General features: G+C 38.8%; 1 protein-coding gene across 1 annotated transcript in view; it reads left to right on the top strand.

Moving 5' to 3' along the window:
* LOC145994422 (uncharacterized) overlaps nucleotides 1-14,733 on the top strand; it is a 65,240-nt gene extending 50,507 nt beyond the window's left edge. The window contains exons 5-6 of the mRNA XM_083130550.1: nucleotides 13,215-13,366; nucleotides 14,506-14,733. Coding sequence (XP_082986676.1) covers nucleotides 13,215-13,366; nucleotides 14,506-14,674 — 321 coding nt within the window. The 3' untranslated portion in view covers nucleotides 14,675-14,733. The remainder of the gene's footprint in view (nucleotides 1-13,214; nucleotides 13,367-14,505) is intronic.
* The last annotated feature ends 2,447 nt before the right edge of the window (nucleotides 14,734-17,180 follow it).

Raw genomic sequence — 17,180 nt, 5'->3', positions numbered from 1 at the left:
GAAGACAGGTCCATGATCTTACTGCTCAAAATTCAAAATTGGCAGTTGTTGAAAATTTACAGCAAATTGTACCTAATATCAAGCAACAGCTAGGAACCATGGAATCCAATCAAGCAAATGCCTTGTCTGTTTTTGCCACCCAGCTTCAAGAAATTGTGCAACAATACAAGAAACTTATTGTGGACATAAAAATCAAGCCAGGCCATGATGATGTTGTTAGAACGATCAATGAGCACCTTGAATCTGTAACAAGCAGATTGCTTACAGCAGAAAAAGAAATAACAGGCATAATCGAGAATCCAAAACATACAGTAATTCTTGAATTGTACAGCATCCCCAACAAAGAATATGATTCTCCATTTACACCAGGTGGCAAAATATATATGCTGTCCCCTGCACAGTTTTATTACCAGTTTTTTGTTGGGGGCACACTGAGACCAATCAAGATCAAATATTGGCTTCAACCACAGGCACATCATTACCCTACCTTATCAATAACAAATGCTGATAACAAAGTAAAAATCACCAGTGTAGAGTTAGAGGATTTTACAGATCCCAATACATTGGAAACAGCCTATGTTGAAGATGATGGCTCTCTGGAATTTAAAATACAAATAGGGGACAAATTATATTTAGAAAATCCTGCAGTATCAGCTGCTGAACACCCTATAGTTGCAATATTCTTGTTTACATATTATGTCTAGACAAATTATTGTTGATGAATTACACAGACAAGCCAGACATAATTTTAAGAGACTCCCAGTAGTCACAAAGAGCATAGATGATTTATGGCAGAGCGACTTGATTGAGATGGCAAGTGGGCAGTTGAAAAACTTAGACAAAATCAACAAGGGCTACAAGTATCTACTTACTGTCATAGACACATTTTCAAAATTTGCCTGGGCTGTGCCACTCAAATCCAAGACTGGAAAATGTGTTACAGAAGCCATCAGGACAATCATCAATCAGAGTGGAAGATCACCGCGCTATTTGCAAACAGATAATGGCAAAGAATTTTATAATTCTGTGTTCCAACAATTTATTAAAAGCCAGTCAATAAAACATTACTCGAGTTACAGTGACCTCAAGGCCTCAATTGTAGAGAGATTCAACAGAACCTTAAAAAATCTTATGTATAAACAATTCACACTGCAGGGTAATTATAAATGGCTTAATATTCTTCCAGAACTTCTACATAAATATAACAACTCGGTCCATTCCACAATCAACATGAAACCCTCTGAAGTAACTCCATCTGATGAGCAAAAATTGATCAGGACTGTTTATTATCCTAAATACCAGCCAACAATAAGAAGGGCCAAATACAGGGTGGGTGATCAAGTAAGAATCAGCAAATATAAGCACTTATTCAAGAGAGGCTTTACAAGAAACTGGAGCACTGAATTATTTACAGTGGTTCAAGTTAAACCCGGGACCCTTAACACATATATAATAAAAGATCACCGAGGAGAAATTCTCAAAGGCCGGTTCTATGAACAAGAGCTCAGCAAAACTAAACAGCCTGACACATATCTCATAGAAAAAATCATCCGCAGAAAAGGCAACAAGTTATTTGTCAAATGGCTGGGTCATCCGGAAAACAGCTGGATCGATGCAAACAAAATAATAATATGAGCACCTGGGATGTTATAAAAAGGCTGCCAGAACCTGAACAACAAAATAAGAGAAATGGCAAGTTGCTACCTGAAAATATTAGGTGTCTTATTGTTGGGCCATCTGCTTGTGGTAAAACTACACTAATGGTTGATAATTTTTTATTGGCACCCAACTGGTTAGACTGGAAAAACAGGCACTTGTATGTCTTCTCTAAGAGCTTGGAACAATTAAAATATCAGCAGCTGATGAAGCTATATGATGGATTGGATATTGCCATTTTTGAACCAGATGTTAAGCCACTTCATGAATGTCTCGATAATTCTGTTGTTGTGTTTGATGACATTATACTGGATAATCAAAACAAGGTTAGAAATTTCTTTACACAGGGGCGACACAAAAACATTGATTGTTTCTACCTGGCACAGACTTTTTCAAAAATACCCAAGCAACTGATTCGGGACAACAGCAATTTTATATGTGTGTTTCATCAAGATCATACCAACCTCAAACACATACATGATGAATATGTAGGTGGGGACTTGAGCTACAATGATTTTTCCAAGTTTTGCAGCAAGTGCTGGAACCAGGACAGTTATGGGTTTGTCACAATTGATATGACAAGAACACCTAACACTGGAAAATACAGAAATAAAATCAACGATTTTCTAGACGTTGAGACATAAATAAATAAACATGAAAAGGCCAATCATTGATGATCTTAAGTTAAGAGATTATCTTGTAAAAAGATTTAAGGGATGGAAATCACAGAACCGGGGAATATATGAAAAACACAAACAAACAGAACAGCCTGTAATTGACGCTATTAATAATTTAGGTAAGAATATCAAAACTGTTACAGAGCAAAATCAAGATTTGATCACAGAGCTTGTACCTGTAGCTGCCAGGAACATATTAGATTATCCATTCACCCCACTTTCCAGTATTCATACACCTAGTCCTATTGCTCCTCGAAGAATTGAGGCTAGTCAGGATCCTATTGAATTGGGTCTTCTTGCTCAAAAATATTTAACCACACCTAAAGACAACAAAGATGAGGTGTTTGGCTTATATGCTGACACAGAGCTTGATGGCAGCATCATACATAGAATTGGCAATTTCAGAGTAACATTTATGGGAGATGATATAATTGTATATTCAGAATCTCGACTTGGAGAAAAAGGTGCTTTTGTTAAGTACTCCGGAACACCTGGATTGTGGGAACTGATGACTAGGAAAAGGCCTGGCAGCTATACAGATCAAGATTATGAGGATTACAAGGAAATATTAATAAAATCAGATGCTCTGTACCAGAACAATGATCCCACACAAAAAAGAGTCAAGTCTAGCAGTGGAGCAAAATACAACAATTTAATCAAGCCCATATGGTCACAGATCAAGACAGGCAGTGGAATCAAACAATACAACACCCTGCCTAAAGAATTTGTGTGGGTTGATGATGTCAGGAAACTTGTAGATAGGTTGCTGGTGATAGCTGGGGAGGAAAATGCTGGCAACAACAATTTTTACAATGAAAAGGTTGGAATTATGGACATGATAAGCACTAAATTGTCTAATTTTATAGTGAATGACACTAAGGGGATTGGATATCTCATAAAAATTATTAACACTCTACCACCTAAATTTTGGAATATTTCTGAGGGTCGGGGCCTTGTTAATGACATTATAAACAAGCTGCCATTTGAACTACATATTCCAGGCTATCAGTATTGTGGTCCAGGCACAAAATTGGACCATAGATTAAACAGAGGTGATCCTGGTGTAAATCCCCTCGATGCTGCTTGTAGAGACCATGATATTGCATACAACACACATTCTGATCTTGACAAGAGACATGTTGCAGACAAGAAATTAGAAGAGGCTGCATTTGGTAGATTTGTAAGCAAAGATGCTTCTTTGTGTGAAAAAATAGCAGCATTGGGGACCACCATAGCTATGAGCACCAAACAAAAACTGGGGTGGGGGTTGTGAACATGTATATAATAAACCTACAATGAAGGCCAAGGGTGTTATGTATCAAATACCTTATGCAGGTCTCAAATCTCTTAAAACTATTGACAGTCTTTTGACCAAAAAGCAGCGCAAGAAAAAAAGCTCTTGTATTGCAAAGGGTCATGGTATGAAATTGTTGCTTAGCACCCCCCAATTAAAAAAATTACAGCAATCAAGAAAAAAATCACATGTGGGGGGTTTCATATTTACTATCCCGGCCATCTTAGCTGCTCTCGGGGCAGTTGGGAGCTTGGCCGGCGGATCAGCTGCAATAGCAAAAACAGTAATAGATTCCAAGAAAAATAGGGCAGAATTAGATGAGCAGAGGCGCCATAACCTGGCCATGGAGAAAAAAGGCAAAGGTGTTAAGAATAAGTTTAAAAAAAACAAGAGCCGCTTACAAACCAAGATATTGAAGCTTTAATCAAGCCACTGGGCATCAAACATTTTAGAGGTGTGTACATGTCCGATTCTTTACCAGAACAACCACTCAACAAAGAGTGTGGCATTGTTAATTTGGATGAGTACAAAAATCAGGGCACTCACTGGATCTGTTATCTTAAATATTTAAAAAATGAGGCATTTGTGTTTGATTCATTTGGAGGTGTTCCGCCTGAAAATTTAGTAAAATATCTAAATTCACCTAATCTTTATTACAATAATACCCGTATTCAAAACTTCAAAGATGTTAATTGCGGACATTTGTGTTTATCTGTTCTCAGATACATGTCTCAAATAAATAAACCATCAATTGAAAATTTTCAAAAGGCCTTGTGGTATTTAAAACATCATGGGGGTATTCCATCTCACCAGCCAAAATTCAATATTGAAACTTAAATTACATGATGATATAGTATATCCCAAAACAATAGCTCTCAGAGCATTTTACGGCATGTACCTGATCCCCAATATTACACACCACAACAACACAATTGCAGTTGGTTATGAAAAAATTGTCATCACTCCAGGGCAATATAATCTGTCCACTCTAAATGCTCAATTACCCAGAGGTGTAGTGTTAAGTCAAAATTCTGTCACTCACAGAGTAGAGATTGTATCTGCCACAGAAACAGTGGATCTGGGTACTATAGGAGAGCTGTTAGGCTTTGAGAACAACACAAAACTTGAAGCAGGCATCAAACACACTGCTATGAATATACCTAAATTCTTAGCCATAGAGACTCTGAATATTCACTGTAATGTGGCCGAGGGTATGATCACCAAATCAAATGGCATAGGCACTCACAAACAAACAGGCATCATTGCAACATTCAAACCTAATTCTGAATTCATGGAACCAATCATCTACAATCCATCCCCAACATTATATTTTCCTGTGTGCCATAATAGAATAGATTATATTGAATTGATGGTCACTAATGAAAAAGAAGAATTAGTTGATTTTGCTGGAGCCACAACAACTGCAATCATAGAGATTAATATTTAAATAAAAATACATACAATGGAAAATATTGAGAGTTATGAGCTACAATCATTCCCCCCAAACAGGAGGACATTTGCAAATTTAAATCAACCCAACACAGAGGTTGAGGTTGATCTTGATGTAGGGGATGGCTTTATACACCCCCACAGAGCAGATCTATACATCAAATTTGATGTTGTAAAGCTCGATGGAACAGATTATCCGGCAAATTCTAATATAAGACTTGTAGACAATTTTGTGCCGCATCTGTTTTCTGAAATTGAGATCAGAAAACATGGTGTTGTTATAAACAGAATAGATTATCCCGGCATTACCTCCACGGCTTTGGCCACACTAAAATTATCCAAAACCGAGGCTTCTTACTACCAAATAGGTGGATTTGAGGCTGGTGATAAAATATTATCCAAGAGCCATACAGTGCTGTTCCCGATGCGCCTGTTGCCAGGATTCTTCTCGGATTACAAAGATATTATGTGGAAGGGTGGTTTAAGAATCACATTTAGAAGAGCTGCCAATGATAATAATGCTTTGATGAGGTACAGCACATTAAACTCTACAGGGGAAGCTCTGCCCAATACCCTACCTGATGCAGGCAAATGCATTATTCAGACTATGGAGTTAAGAATCCCTGTTGTTGAGTATGAGGCCAGTTATGCTCTTAAATACAAAGCAGATATAATAAAAAATCCACAGGTTCCTCTGCAATTTTACACATATCAATGCGTACAGAAGCCTGCATCTGGTACATATTATGAGTTTGATGCTACAAATTCATTCTCCAGTATTCAATACGACATGCCTGATTTTGTAGTAGTATTGTTTCAGACTGGAAGACACAACAATCAGGAAAAAAATTCAAGTAAATTTGATAGCTGCAACATCAAGAACATATATCTTAAAAATGGCAGAAATGAGGTCTTTCCTAGAGAAAATTATAATTTAGACATGTCCAAGGATGATTTCCTCAAATTATATGAGGCATTTTCGGCTTTCAAAAGGGTCACTACTGGCAATACTGACATGTATTACACACCAGATGAATTCAAGGCACAGAGACCCATGTTTGTCATCAACACTTCAAAAAGAAAACAGGTTGTGGTGAATGACAGGACAAACATTAAAATTATCTGTGAATTCCATGAGGCATTACCTGATGACACCATATGTAGTGTCATTCTCATAGGTGAAAAATCATATATTTATGATGTAAGAAATGAGAGAGTCACGGAGCAGTTCTAGAGGGTCTCTGCATATTGCATTGTCTTAGTACTAGATATGCAAGATGGGCCTGGTGTCCAATTGAACTCAAACCGGAAGTGGACCGGAAGTGGACCGGAAGTAGACCGGAAGTAGACCGGAAGTGGACCGGAAGTGGACCGGAAGTAGACCGGAAGTGAATATGTGTGGGTGGGTGTGGGTGGGTGTAGGTGTGTATGGGTGGGTATGTATGGGTGTGGGTGGCCTAGTTTTAAGTGTGGGCAACAAGAGGGGCATATTTTCCTTTCTCAGGGAGCTCTTCCATTCCGAAAAAGCTCTTCCTTTCCGAAAAATATTTGAGGGCATTTTTACAAAATTCTTGGGTTATGCAGAGTACTACACTTGAGCAAAAAGCTCATATGCTCATGTTGAGCCTGTTTTAAGTGTAAGCAAATCTGCTAGAGGAGAACTCTTCCTTTCCGAAAAATTCTGTGCTGGTTGTAGCATCAAACACACTACTTATATTGTAATAACTTGGTGATGATTTCACTTGTGTAATGATGGACAATACAGCTATGGTGGGTTTTGTGGTTATTGCAGGCGCATACCACGAACTTCTAAAAAAGAGGCGAAACAACCTAGATGGTGGATTAGAAGTTTTCTAGCGAAAATAAATTCGGAAGGAGCGTATAACTCGTTGATGAGAGACTTACGTCTTCAAAGTGGATACGAAAACTCTTTAATGATTGGTGATATTCCACAACACTGACTCCTGTTCACATTGCTCTTTAAGTTTTACTATTTCATATTTCGACCACTCCATATTGTCCACAAAACAAACACTCACGTACAACTACACTCAAATAACAGGACGTTGTGTCGTGACGCCGCTTCAGTCCGAACAGCGAGCACGTGGTTGTAGTCGCGTCGTCTGTTTCTACTCTAGTGCGCATGCCCGTGCCCCAGGAACTTGCTGCAGGCTGTTTCCATTGGCGCATGTTGTGCGTCAAAATCGTTTGGGGCAATTTTGTCCCCGGCACTTGCGCCGCGGCATGTTGCAGACAGTTTCCATTTCAACAAATGCTTGGCACATGCCGCGTCGCATGCCGCGCGCCATGTTGCGCGGCAAATTTGTGGTAATTGAAACTGAGCTTCAGAGAAAACTCGAACGCAGACTGCAAGTACTCATTAGTTAGGTTTACCCACTACTTGGTGCATTGTAACAAGCAGGTAAGTTTATACGGCGTACGCTTTTAGGAGGAACATGAGTGCAGCCAATACGCAGCCAGTGCTAATGCGCTGTTGCCAAACTAACTGCTAGCGAGAGAGAGAGAGACTGCAGAACGGCTGAGTAGATACTTTTCAAAGTAATTTAAGCTGGTATCACTGTTTTAGCACGCACTTCTTCCGACGCTGATTCCTTGAAGTAAGACTACGCTTTAAATTTGATATTTCTGCCTTGTGAATGCATTGTTTTACCCTTGGTGCCTGTACTTCTTGTGCTAGGTTTCGAGAGAGACATTATTGAATAACACTCACGGAACACACACTATTGCACAAAGGGCTGTATGGAATCCTCTCACAACTGTTCTTTGTGGCGCACGAGTGAACGATAAGCGAATAATTTTACACAGTCCTCGCTACTAAAACGCTGAACTCAAACTGACTTAGACTCGAAGTGTTGGAGAACGTCCACGACGATGAAGGGTCGTTGTGCATGTTATGACGAATTTAACACCCATTGTTTTCCCAAGACACAACAACTCAGCTGTCAACACGGTGGCAAAGAAAAAAAAACATTCAGATGAAAAATAAAAGGGTCATTGTGTGTGTGTTGAGACGTGTTGTTTCCCAGTGTTCCTTCAAGAGACGATAATTCCATCTGTAGCCGACTTGGACAGTTAGTTTCAAAATGTCCTGCCCAATCTTATGATGAACTTTAAACTAGCGAGTTTTATGAAAAATTCTTGCGCGCAAGATAAATACAGAACACGGCGTTTAACTTGCGCGCCACACTTTCCTCCTAAGTGTACAACGTTGCACTCCAGCCATTGGCTAATCGCCACGGACAGGCTCTGCGTGTCCCCGCCCGATATCGCTTCTAAAACCGTCCGCCGTATAGTACACAGGATAAAATTTTCACTCGGGCGAGGTGGATTTTTACCCCCCCCCCCCCTATTTCCTACCCTTCTGATCCTACTTTCAACTTCCTCCAATAAAAAACAGGGCCATGTTATATACTGTCTCGTAGCCTTATTTTCAAAATACTCAAGTGCTACTGTAAGAGAACACGCTTATTGTAAGTATGCATAGGCACCGACTCCATGGGGTTTGGGGGGGCTCGAGCCCCCCAATGTTAACGATGTGGGGGCAGAGCCCCCCAAATAATTTTGCTTAAGAGGATCTAATGTATTATTTTGCTTCTCTTGTAAAGTTCACTCTGAATTGTGCCACATGAACTTAACTTTAAATACACATTTGAAATATTCTAGACCATCAACTTTGGGGGGGCTGAGACCGCTAAACCATGAACTTTTGGGGGCTATGACCAGAGACAGCAAAACTCATGACTTATTACTATATACTAAGTATGTAATTATGAGTATTGTTAAAATGTTTACTAAAAATAGTTTCAAGAAACGATGTGCATGAACTAGGGAGAGTGGATGGGACGTTCGGGCTACAAATGGCTCTCGCATGACATTCAGAACGAGATCATTGATATATTAGGGAGATCTGTTTTTGCGCTCCGTGGTAGCAGATATTAAAAGTCGGGAATATTTTGCTATTATGGTTGACGAAACTTGTGACATATCCATCAGTGGACAATTAACATTCTGCATTCGAACTGTGTATAAAAAATTTGTTATTTTTGAGGAATTCATGGGCTTTTATGAGATTCCGAACACTGAGGCCACAACTTAAAAAGTGAGTCATTCATTAATTTATTTCAGTGATCAGAGGCACCCCCAAAATTTTGACAAGTCGGCGCCCCTGTAAGTATGTGTTTGTTTACTATTACACAGTGACATCAAAATAACAGTAATCTCTTAGATTAAATTCCTACATGATTTTACAATATACTTGTTATTCTAATGTAGCAGCAACTTCAATTAATTATTGTCAACGATAAATCCAATTCTTTTTCAAACAAGTTCGGATCCCACTTTACACTGTACAGTCTTGATTAGCCTTTTTGTGCATAAAGTGAAGTTCAAAGTAAAATCAAGCAAACAAACAAAGAGCCACGTTTATGAAATCAGAAATTAGTTTTGGCTCTAATCAAGGGGGACGCCTTATGTCATTACAGCGTCGCGGATGCCACGACCCACTGTTTTCATTCTTCCCTCTTCTTGGTCACCTTCCTTATTTATTGGTATGTTTCTCCTCTTTTCCTTCCTATTTCTTCCACCACATCGTCATATGTCTTCCTCGGTTTACCCTTGCGCCTTCTTCTTTCTGGTCTTGCCTCCAATAACTGCTTGGGTCTCCTCCTTCATCCTAGTTACGTGGCCAAACCATTTCATTTGTCTTTTCATGACTTGGTTTACAATTCATGTTTGCTCCAGCTCTTCCCTTATCCTTTCATTACTTACTCTGGCTCTTCTTGTTTTGTCTACTACCTTTCGGTAGCACTTTAGTTCGACTGTCGTTATCTTGGACGAAGTTCCTTTCCTTTCGTTGGCCAGCTTTCCCTTCCATACAGTAGTTAGTATTGCTTCTATCACCGACTTACATATTTGTAGTTTTATTGTAGATTTATTGTTTGGCTGACTTGAAATTTTACTCTTCGGTTAATGTCACAACAATCGAATCCACAAGTCACGACAAATAATAATAATTAGCAAATAAATAAGTGAACATAAGAACACAGGCCCCCAAAAGATGAATGCAGCATACCAGACGCTATCAAACTCTGCTAAGCTCCCTCGCAGAATCAGCACATCTCCACGTAAAGTTCATATTATTCATTGTTCATACTATTAAAGAGTATGAACAATGTTGTTCACACTGAAAAGGAAAATGTAATCGAGTTAGGCGATAAGCCTGGCTAGTAAATCTTCCTGGCCGATGTCGTGGATAATTGGCTGGAGGCCAATTCTTGTCCACGTTCTGGCCATCAATTTATTGCATTCCATGACTGATTGATTTTCTATATTTTACTTCTCTTTTTGTGCCACTTTTGGCTAATTTGCGAAGATGGGGATGAGCGATGACATGAAATTGATGAATGGACACTCCCAAACATCCTTACCAGGCCTGGATTCGAACCCGGGACCCCTGGTGTCGTAGCGCGATGTGTTAACCACTCCGCCACGGGGCCGTCTAATCGCATTCCACTCGTCTATTCAAACTGCTAAGGACGAGAAATATGTTGTACTTAATGAAGTCACATAACACAGCCATCTAGAAGTAAAACCGCCAGAACTTTGAAATATCTGCTGTTTTTCAAACTGCTATAGATTCATTTTTATTTGTAAAGAGAGGAAATTTCATTGACAAATTTTTGATGCACCATTGCACCTCTGTTTTCACAACGCTACACACGGATCATGAAGGATGCGAGAATATTAAATCTTTTTTTCCCCGAAACTGTTAATTATATACAAAATATGTTTAAGGCTTACTGAACGTTTATAATGAGTTCCATTATTGTTCCTTATACGTAAACTATCTAGATTGTGTGGTCCGATAGAACGCCACTTTTATTAAGCCAAACCAAACTAATTTAACACACTTTTAGTCTGCAATCCGCGTGAAATTTACTCACGATTTCTAAACCCGTAAATCTCAGTGACATCTATTGTCGATTACAGGAAACCGTGCTCACTTTTGAATAACGTATCGTACTACAATGTGTTAGAATAGTTTCTCCAGACACGGCTTCGTTCATTGCTTATTCAAAATAACGAATATTTGATGCATACATATTTACGATGTCATCCGTGTTTATCAACATTTTCACCGGTACTCCTGAATTTCCAGTTAATTCTGATTTCTTGTTAAGGTGGCTTGTGAATGTATGGCTCTATTTTACTACACATTCTTAACGTATGGGAACATGCAGATATTATTATGAATTTATTAGTCATTATGATGTTCATTTACGCAACTCCAGCCAATTGGTAAGAAATGTTTTCTTCATACGAATTATAATTGTAGGCTGTTCGGGAAAAGGCACTGAAGTCAAAACGTGCAATGTTAGAGAGGGTAGAATTTTGTGTCTTTTTTTTTTATATAATAATAGCAAACATGGTGGGCTTGGTACAATTACTCACATTGTTGTTCGTGCAGATGAAGTGTGAGAAGTAAACGAAAGCAAAAATTACAATAAGCCTTAGTACATTATATATTCTCCCAACATGCAGTTACGTATAACACGTATGTAGATTTATTTACAAACGTTTGTTCAAACACAAACTTTATTAATAACGAAAGAACATTACATTTTAGCACAAACTTGCTACTTTCATGTCACATTTCTGTTCGTACATTTGCAATGAAAACAGAAAAAGAAACATTACAAATGTTACAAAATGAGACAGTTTAATAGCCAGATGCATAACCCCTGGCCTTAATAACTGCTTGGCATCTCCTGTGCATAAAAGCGACCAAGGACTTGCAGATGTCTGGGCTGATACCATCCCACTACTAAAGCTACGGTCCTCTTCAGATGTTCTTTTGACTTGCACTCATGTTTATTGACACGTTTCTTCAAAAAATTCCATAAATGCTCGATCGGATTCAGACCTGAACTTTAAACTAATTAGTGTTTGCAAGTGGTTTAGTACATTCTAGATCAACCAGTCCCTGTTGAGTTGAACAGTATGTTTGCTGTCGTTATCCTGCTGGAATGTCAACACACATGGTAACCCCATTTGCTGGGCACTTTTTTTCACATTATTCTTCAGGATATTATTACAGACATATTTGTTCATGATTCCACCAATGACTTGCATTTTCCCAACTCTTTTAGTCGACATACAGCTACAGATCATAATGGATCCTCCACCATGTTTTACCGCAGGCGTTGTATTGGCAACATTGTCCTGCGTATTTGCCTTCCTCCACACTCCGGTCACACCATCTGATCCGTGCAGGTTTATTTTGGTTTAATCGGACAAGATCACGCTGTCCCAAAACTCCTGATCCTTATGTAAATGCTCTTTAGCAAATCCGACTCTGTCAGTACGTTTGTCCTGTGCGAACAACATTGTGAGTAACTGTACATGTTGCATCCACGAGTCAAGTGTTCAAGCCTGCAACGATGCGTTCTCCGCGCTGTGGTTTGAATTGCTCCTCTAATTGGCGCTTTCGAACTGCACTAGGTGACGTCACTTACGACAAGACCATACTTCAAGTCTGCGCTTTACGCCTTTCAGACGCAGCCGTAGTGCGTTGACTGGTCAAATATAGTCTCTCGCTTGTAGAACGCTACAGAAAACTAATCTGGAGTAGCTAATCAGTGTTGGAGCGGTGGTGTTGATGCATCGGCGTCGATACCGGTTCAGCCCCTTTGTATTACAGAAAATACAGTAAAATCTAGTTAATCCGGACTATTGAGGGGGATAAGTTGACCGGTTTAACGAAAGTCCGGATTAACTGAAATAACCTAAAAGAACAGTAAAGTGCATTAAAACTCCGTTTATAGCAACAAAACACGTTTATTATGGTGTATTTCAAGGGCATAGGCCTAAATACACTATACAGTACAGTACAAAGTCTGCGGGAAACAGAATTTCATCAGTGGTTGACAGCCCTTTCTTTGGAAAGTTCTCTTGTTGACTTCTAGCCACATTTTAAACCTTGCTTTCTGCTTTTTTTTTCATTTTGCCTTTTGCTTGTCCGGATTAAGCGAAGTCCGGCTTATCGGGGTCCGAATTACCGAGGTTTTACTGTATGTTCGTTTTTTTTTCAGTGCTGCAAATTCTTTTGTTCTTTCCAGGTGGCGAACAACTACACCCTCCGTTTCGAGGAGTTCGAGCTTGATGGCAACATAGAGACCATTGTCAGCGCAAGGGAGATAGAGGTGCAAATGGTGTTCAACTATGAATTACTAGACTACGTCTCCTTCGCAACAGAATTTCCATTTTTCGAGTAAGCACTTTCTTAAGATCTAACACCTTACTCATGGTGCCTGTACGGGTTTATTAGGTAAACTTAGCCTTTAATAAAGAAGAAAAAAACACGAAATTCCGCGAAGACATTTCTCCTAGGGAAAAACTTGTAGTATGTCTAATGTAAGAAAAATCCAATTAGGCTATAGCTATAATGCTTGTTTATTAATATCCTTGAAACATACAAAGTAATAAAACGAAAACAAACATATGGTTAATAAAATGACTTGAAAGTGTTCTTATTAAAGTTAGTGTTTTCAAAAGTTGAAAGTGAGATTCGAAAATTCTTGAAAAACTTTGTCGTGTCCACTAGGAGAGGATACAGGGCATAAAACTCTTCTATTACGGCTTGCACTAATTGAATGGACCCAAAGCAGCCTTCGTTAATTCATTCCTTCTTGTTGTTTTCTCTAACGCCAATGCAATTAACAGCTAAGTCCGCTTAAAACGCTTAAACATTGTAGTTATAACAATCGTCAGGGTACAAGAAAAATCTGTCTATACTGCCAAGTATTCAACACCAGACTGACTATGATCGTATCTTGACCGGAGCGAAACTTGAGCGCTATTGTTATCAAGTCTAAAAGCGACAAGAGAGCTTGCCGTGTCACTTCAGTTCGAAACGTAGCCTTTATTTCTGATGGTTCGTTCCCAAGTAACATTTGACACGTTGGTCGGAAAACTCCTTAGCTTCACTACACTATGAACAATAAGGTTTGTAATCGAAAAGAAGTTTAGTGTTCTTAATATAAAAGAACCCAATAAATTAATATTCAGATTCTCATCAACAGGTTATCACCAATTAAAGTGCAAATATTAATATTATTGAAGTAGATCTCAATATATGAAAGTATTTAAAATTGATTTAGCTACTAGATTAGTGTACTAACATACAGAGGCTTAACGCAAATTTATTTGAGAGTCAAGATATGGAACAGGTAGTGCCATCTCCCGCCAATTGACGGAACTATTTGAACTTGATATCAACGAATGCCTGTAGGTTGAGTTGTTAATTTAGTGATAGAGCAACGACACGGAGTGCCATGGATCTGAGTTGGATCCTAGAAACCTAAAATACTCGCAAACTTCTCAATAAATCAAGACTGTTTCTCTTTTCAGAATCGTTGATGGAATCGTTTCTGGAATCGAAGACTTCACCGAATTTGCGAGGAACATCGAGGACTTGGTCGTGAATTTGCTGTACACGGAGCAAGAGTTCATCCATCAACCAGTTCACATATGCTTCGAAAATGCGCTGCGGGCCATCGGTTTACCACCGCGGCGGTAGATCGCCAGCATGTTTATTGTATTTTGCGATGGATTAAAATTATACATATTAAAAGCAAATTTATTCGTTAATAGTGGAAGAAATTGCGTAGAAACACGGAACTATTTTTGTAAACCAGATGATTTCCGCAAACATTCTTGTCTTTTTTTCTGTTTCGCTGGGTAAATCACGATCATGATGGTAAATTATGAATCGACAAACACAATTAATTACACATGTGTATATATGGTATATGGGAAACCGGGTTATTGCCAAACATTTAAGTTTGAGGGTGAATTAGTGAATTATTTGAAAACATTTTAGACATTTCATAGGTTCCAAAAAAAAAAAAAACTTAATACCTTTCCTTTAAAATCAATTCTGGAACAATGTTCCCAAACTATTTGCTTTGCACAAGAGACTAAGAAAAAAGTCACAGCTGTCATGTTCGGCATTGACCGGAATTTTCGGTGTAATGCCGAACATCGTCCCTGCCTTTACCCCTTATGAAAAATGGTTACTCTAAATCCAAATGAAGTCAAAAATAAGGAATAATGACGCTCTTTTTAAGCACCTTCAGAAAACTCTTTTGGGTCAAATTTGTACTGCAGGATAGCTTAGTGGCAGGTAGCTTCATTACCTCCTTTATACAGAGCATTCCGTGACATTCGCTACGAGACTCGGCGGCAAGCGGCCGGCGCTGACCGCCGCGCCGGGCCGCTTGCCGCCGAGTCTCGTAGCAAATGTCACGGAATGCTCATACCTTTTGTGGAAGGTTTTCCTTTTAAAGAGTTACAGGGTGGCCACTCTGGGAACATGTTAAAATTCAAGTATAATTCCGGGGTTTCAATGCAAAATTTAGAAAAATTCAAGGCTACAGGCAGATGTTTTCTCAATTTCAACTTTACGTTAACCTCGCCACCTACACACATCAATATATTAGCAATATTAAGGGTCTGTGTGATTCCAACGTACCAAAAATGTCTGATTCAAATCAATTAAACGGTATATAATGTTTAAAATATTTAAAGTGCGGAGTTTCACACACTCGAATTACATCTAGAAGCAAAAGTCCCAAATGTTACGGGATTTACTAATCTAGGAAAAATTGTTTATTGTCTACGAATTTCCAACTCAAATTTACCTAATCATTCTTATCTTCCAATAATGTTTCATCTATCAGATAGATGTTTTCCAAAGGACTCTAACAAAGCAAACGGATTGAGATAATTCTGTTCCATTTTCCACGCAACTTTCTTTTCCTTCCTCGATAAAAATAGAAGCTAAACTTGCTACCCCCTTTCGTGAGGAACTATAATGTTATTTACCACGGTTATAGAAATATCTTAATCTCAGGGATAGGTTCTATATTCGAGAATTCCAAATAAGAAAGCGTTTTGTAGCCAAGAGGATATAGTTAAATGCGGATCTATATTCTGAAAACCGTACACAATACGGAGAAAAATATATATATAGCGAAGCTTATATGTACAATGAAATATATGATGATTCAAAAATTACATCGGTTACATTCTTCTTATATATATATATATATATATATATATATATATATATATATATATATATATATGCATCATTGAAAGCAAAATCTTCTTCTTCATCATCTTCTTCAAATACAGGGTGGTCCATATGTCTTGTTACCCCCATAATTTTACATAACTTGATAATAATACAACTTTATTTTATAATAATACAATATAATATAATGAAGTGTAAGGTAACCATTATTTTCATGGCACAAAATGACACGGCGACATGACCTGTGTGAGATTTTACGAAGCAAATTTTTCGTGATTCTTGTCTGAAAGGCTGCCCTAATAGCGTCCTATAATTGTTCTGTTGTTTGGTATCATTGTTGTGATACCTTTTCCTTAATAATGCCCCAGACGGCATTGTCACAAGACGAGAGATCAGGGCTTCTGGGAGGCCAATCCAGAGGCGCCGGATGATGTACCGATTCGCGTCCTATCCACCTATTGGGATACAATTCACTTAAACATTCCCTGACGGCGATGGCATAGTGGGGCGGTGCTCCATTATGTTGAAACCAGGAACGTCCCAGGAGATTCATTCTTTGGAGCTGTGGAACAAAAAATGCCCGTAACATGGCGAGGTAGGAGTGTTGATTGACTATGCCATCGAAGAAATAGGGACCTATCAAGTGTTTAGCGGACATAGCGACCCAGAGCATCACATGTGGGGGGTTGTTTTCCAGCTCTTCGTAATAATGCGTGACTTTCCTTGGACCAGAAATACACATTCCTTGCACGTACACTTCGATATTTTGCGCATTCATCGGAGAAGAAGAAGACGCTCTTCTACATTGTAGGAGCTTGTGTCAGCCATCTCTGCAAATGAAACACTGAATTAGAGATAACAAGATATTGATTCGGGGGGGGGGGGGGTAACAAGACATATGAACCACCATGTAGAAATGGATTATCCTTCCCAATAAGAAAGGCTTCTTGTTCTTTTCTTCTCCTAATTTTTGGAAAAGGCTTCTTCT

The sequence above is a fragment of the Lepisma saccharinum genome, chromosome 10 (genome assembly GCF_977018435.1).
Source record: "Lepisma saccharinum chromosome 10, izLepSacc3.1, whole genome shotgun sequence".
NCBI lineage: Eukaryota > Metazoa > Arthropoda > Insecta > Zygentoma > Lepismatidae > Lepisma > Lepisma saccharinum.
This window is presented reverse-complemented; position numbering and strand designations above follow the sequence as displayed.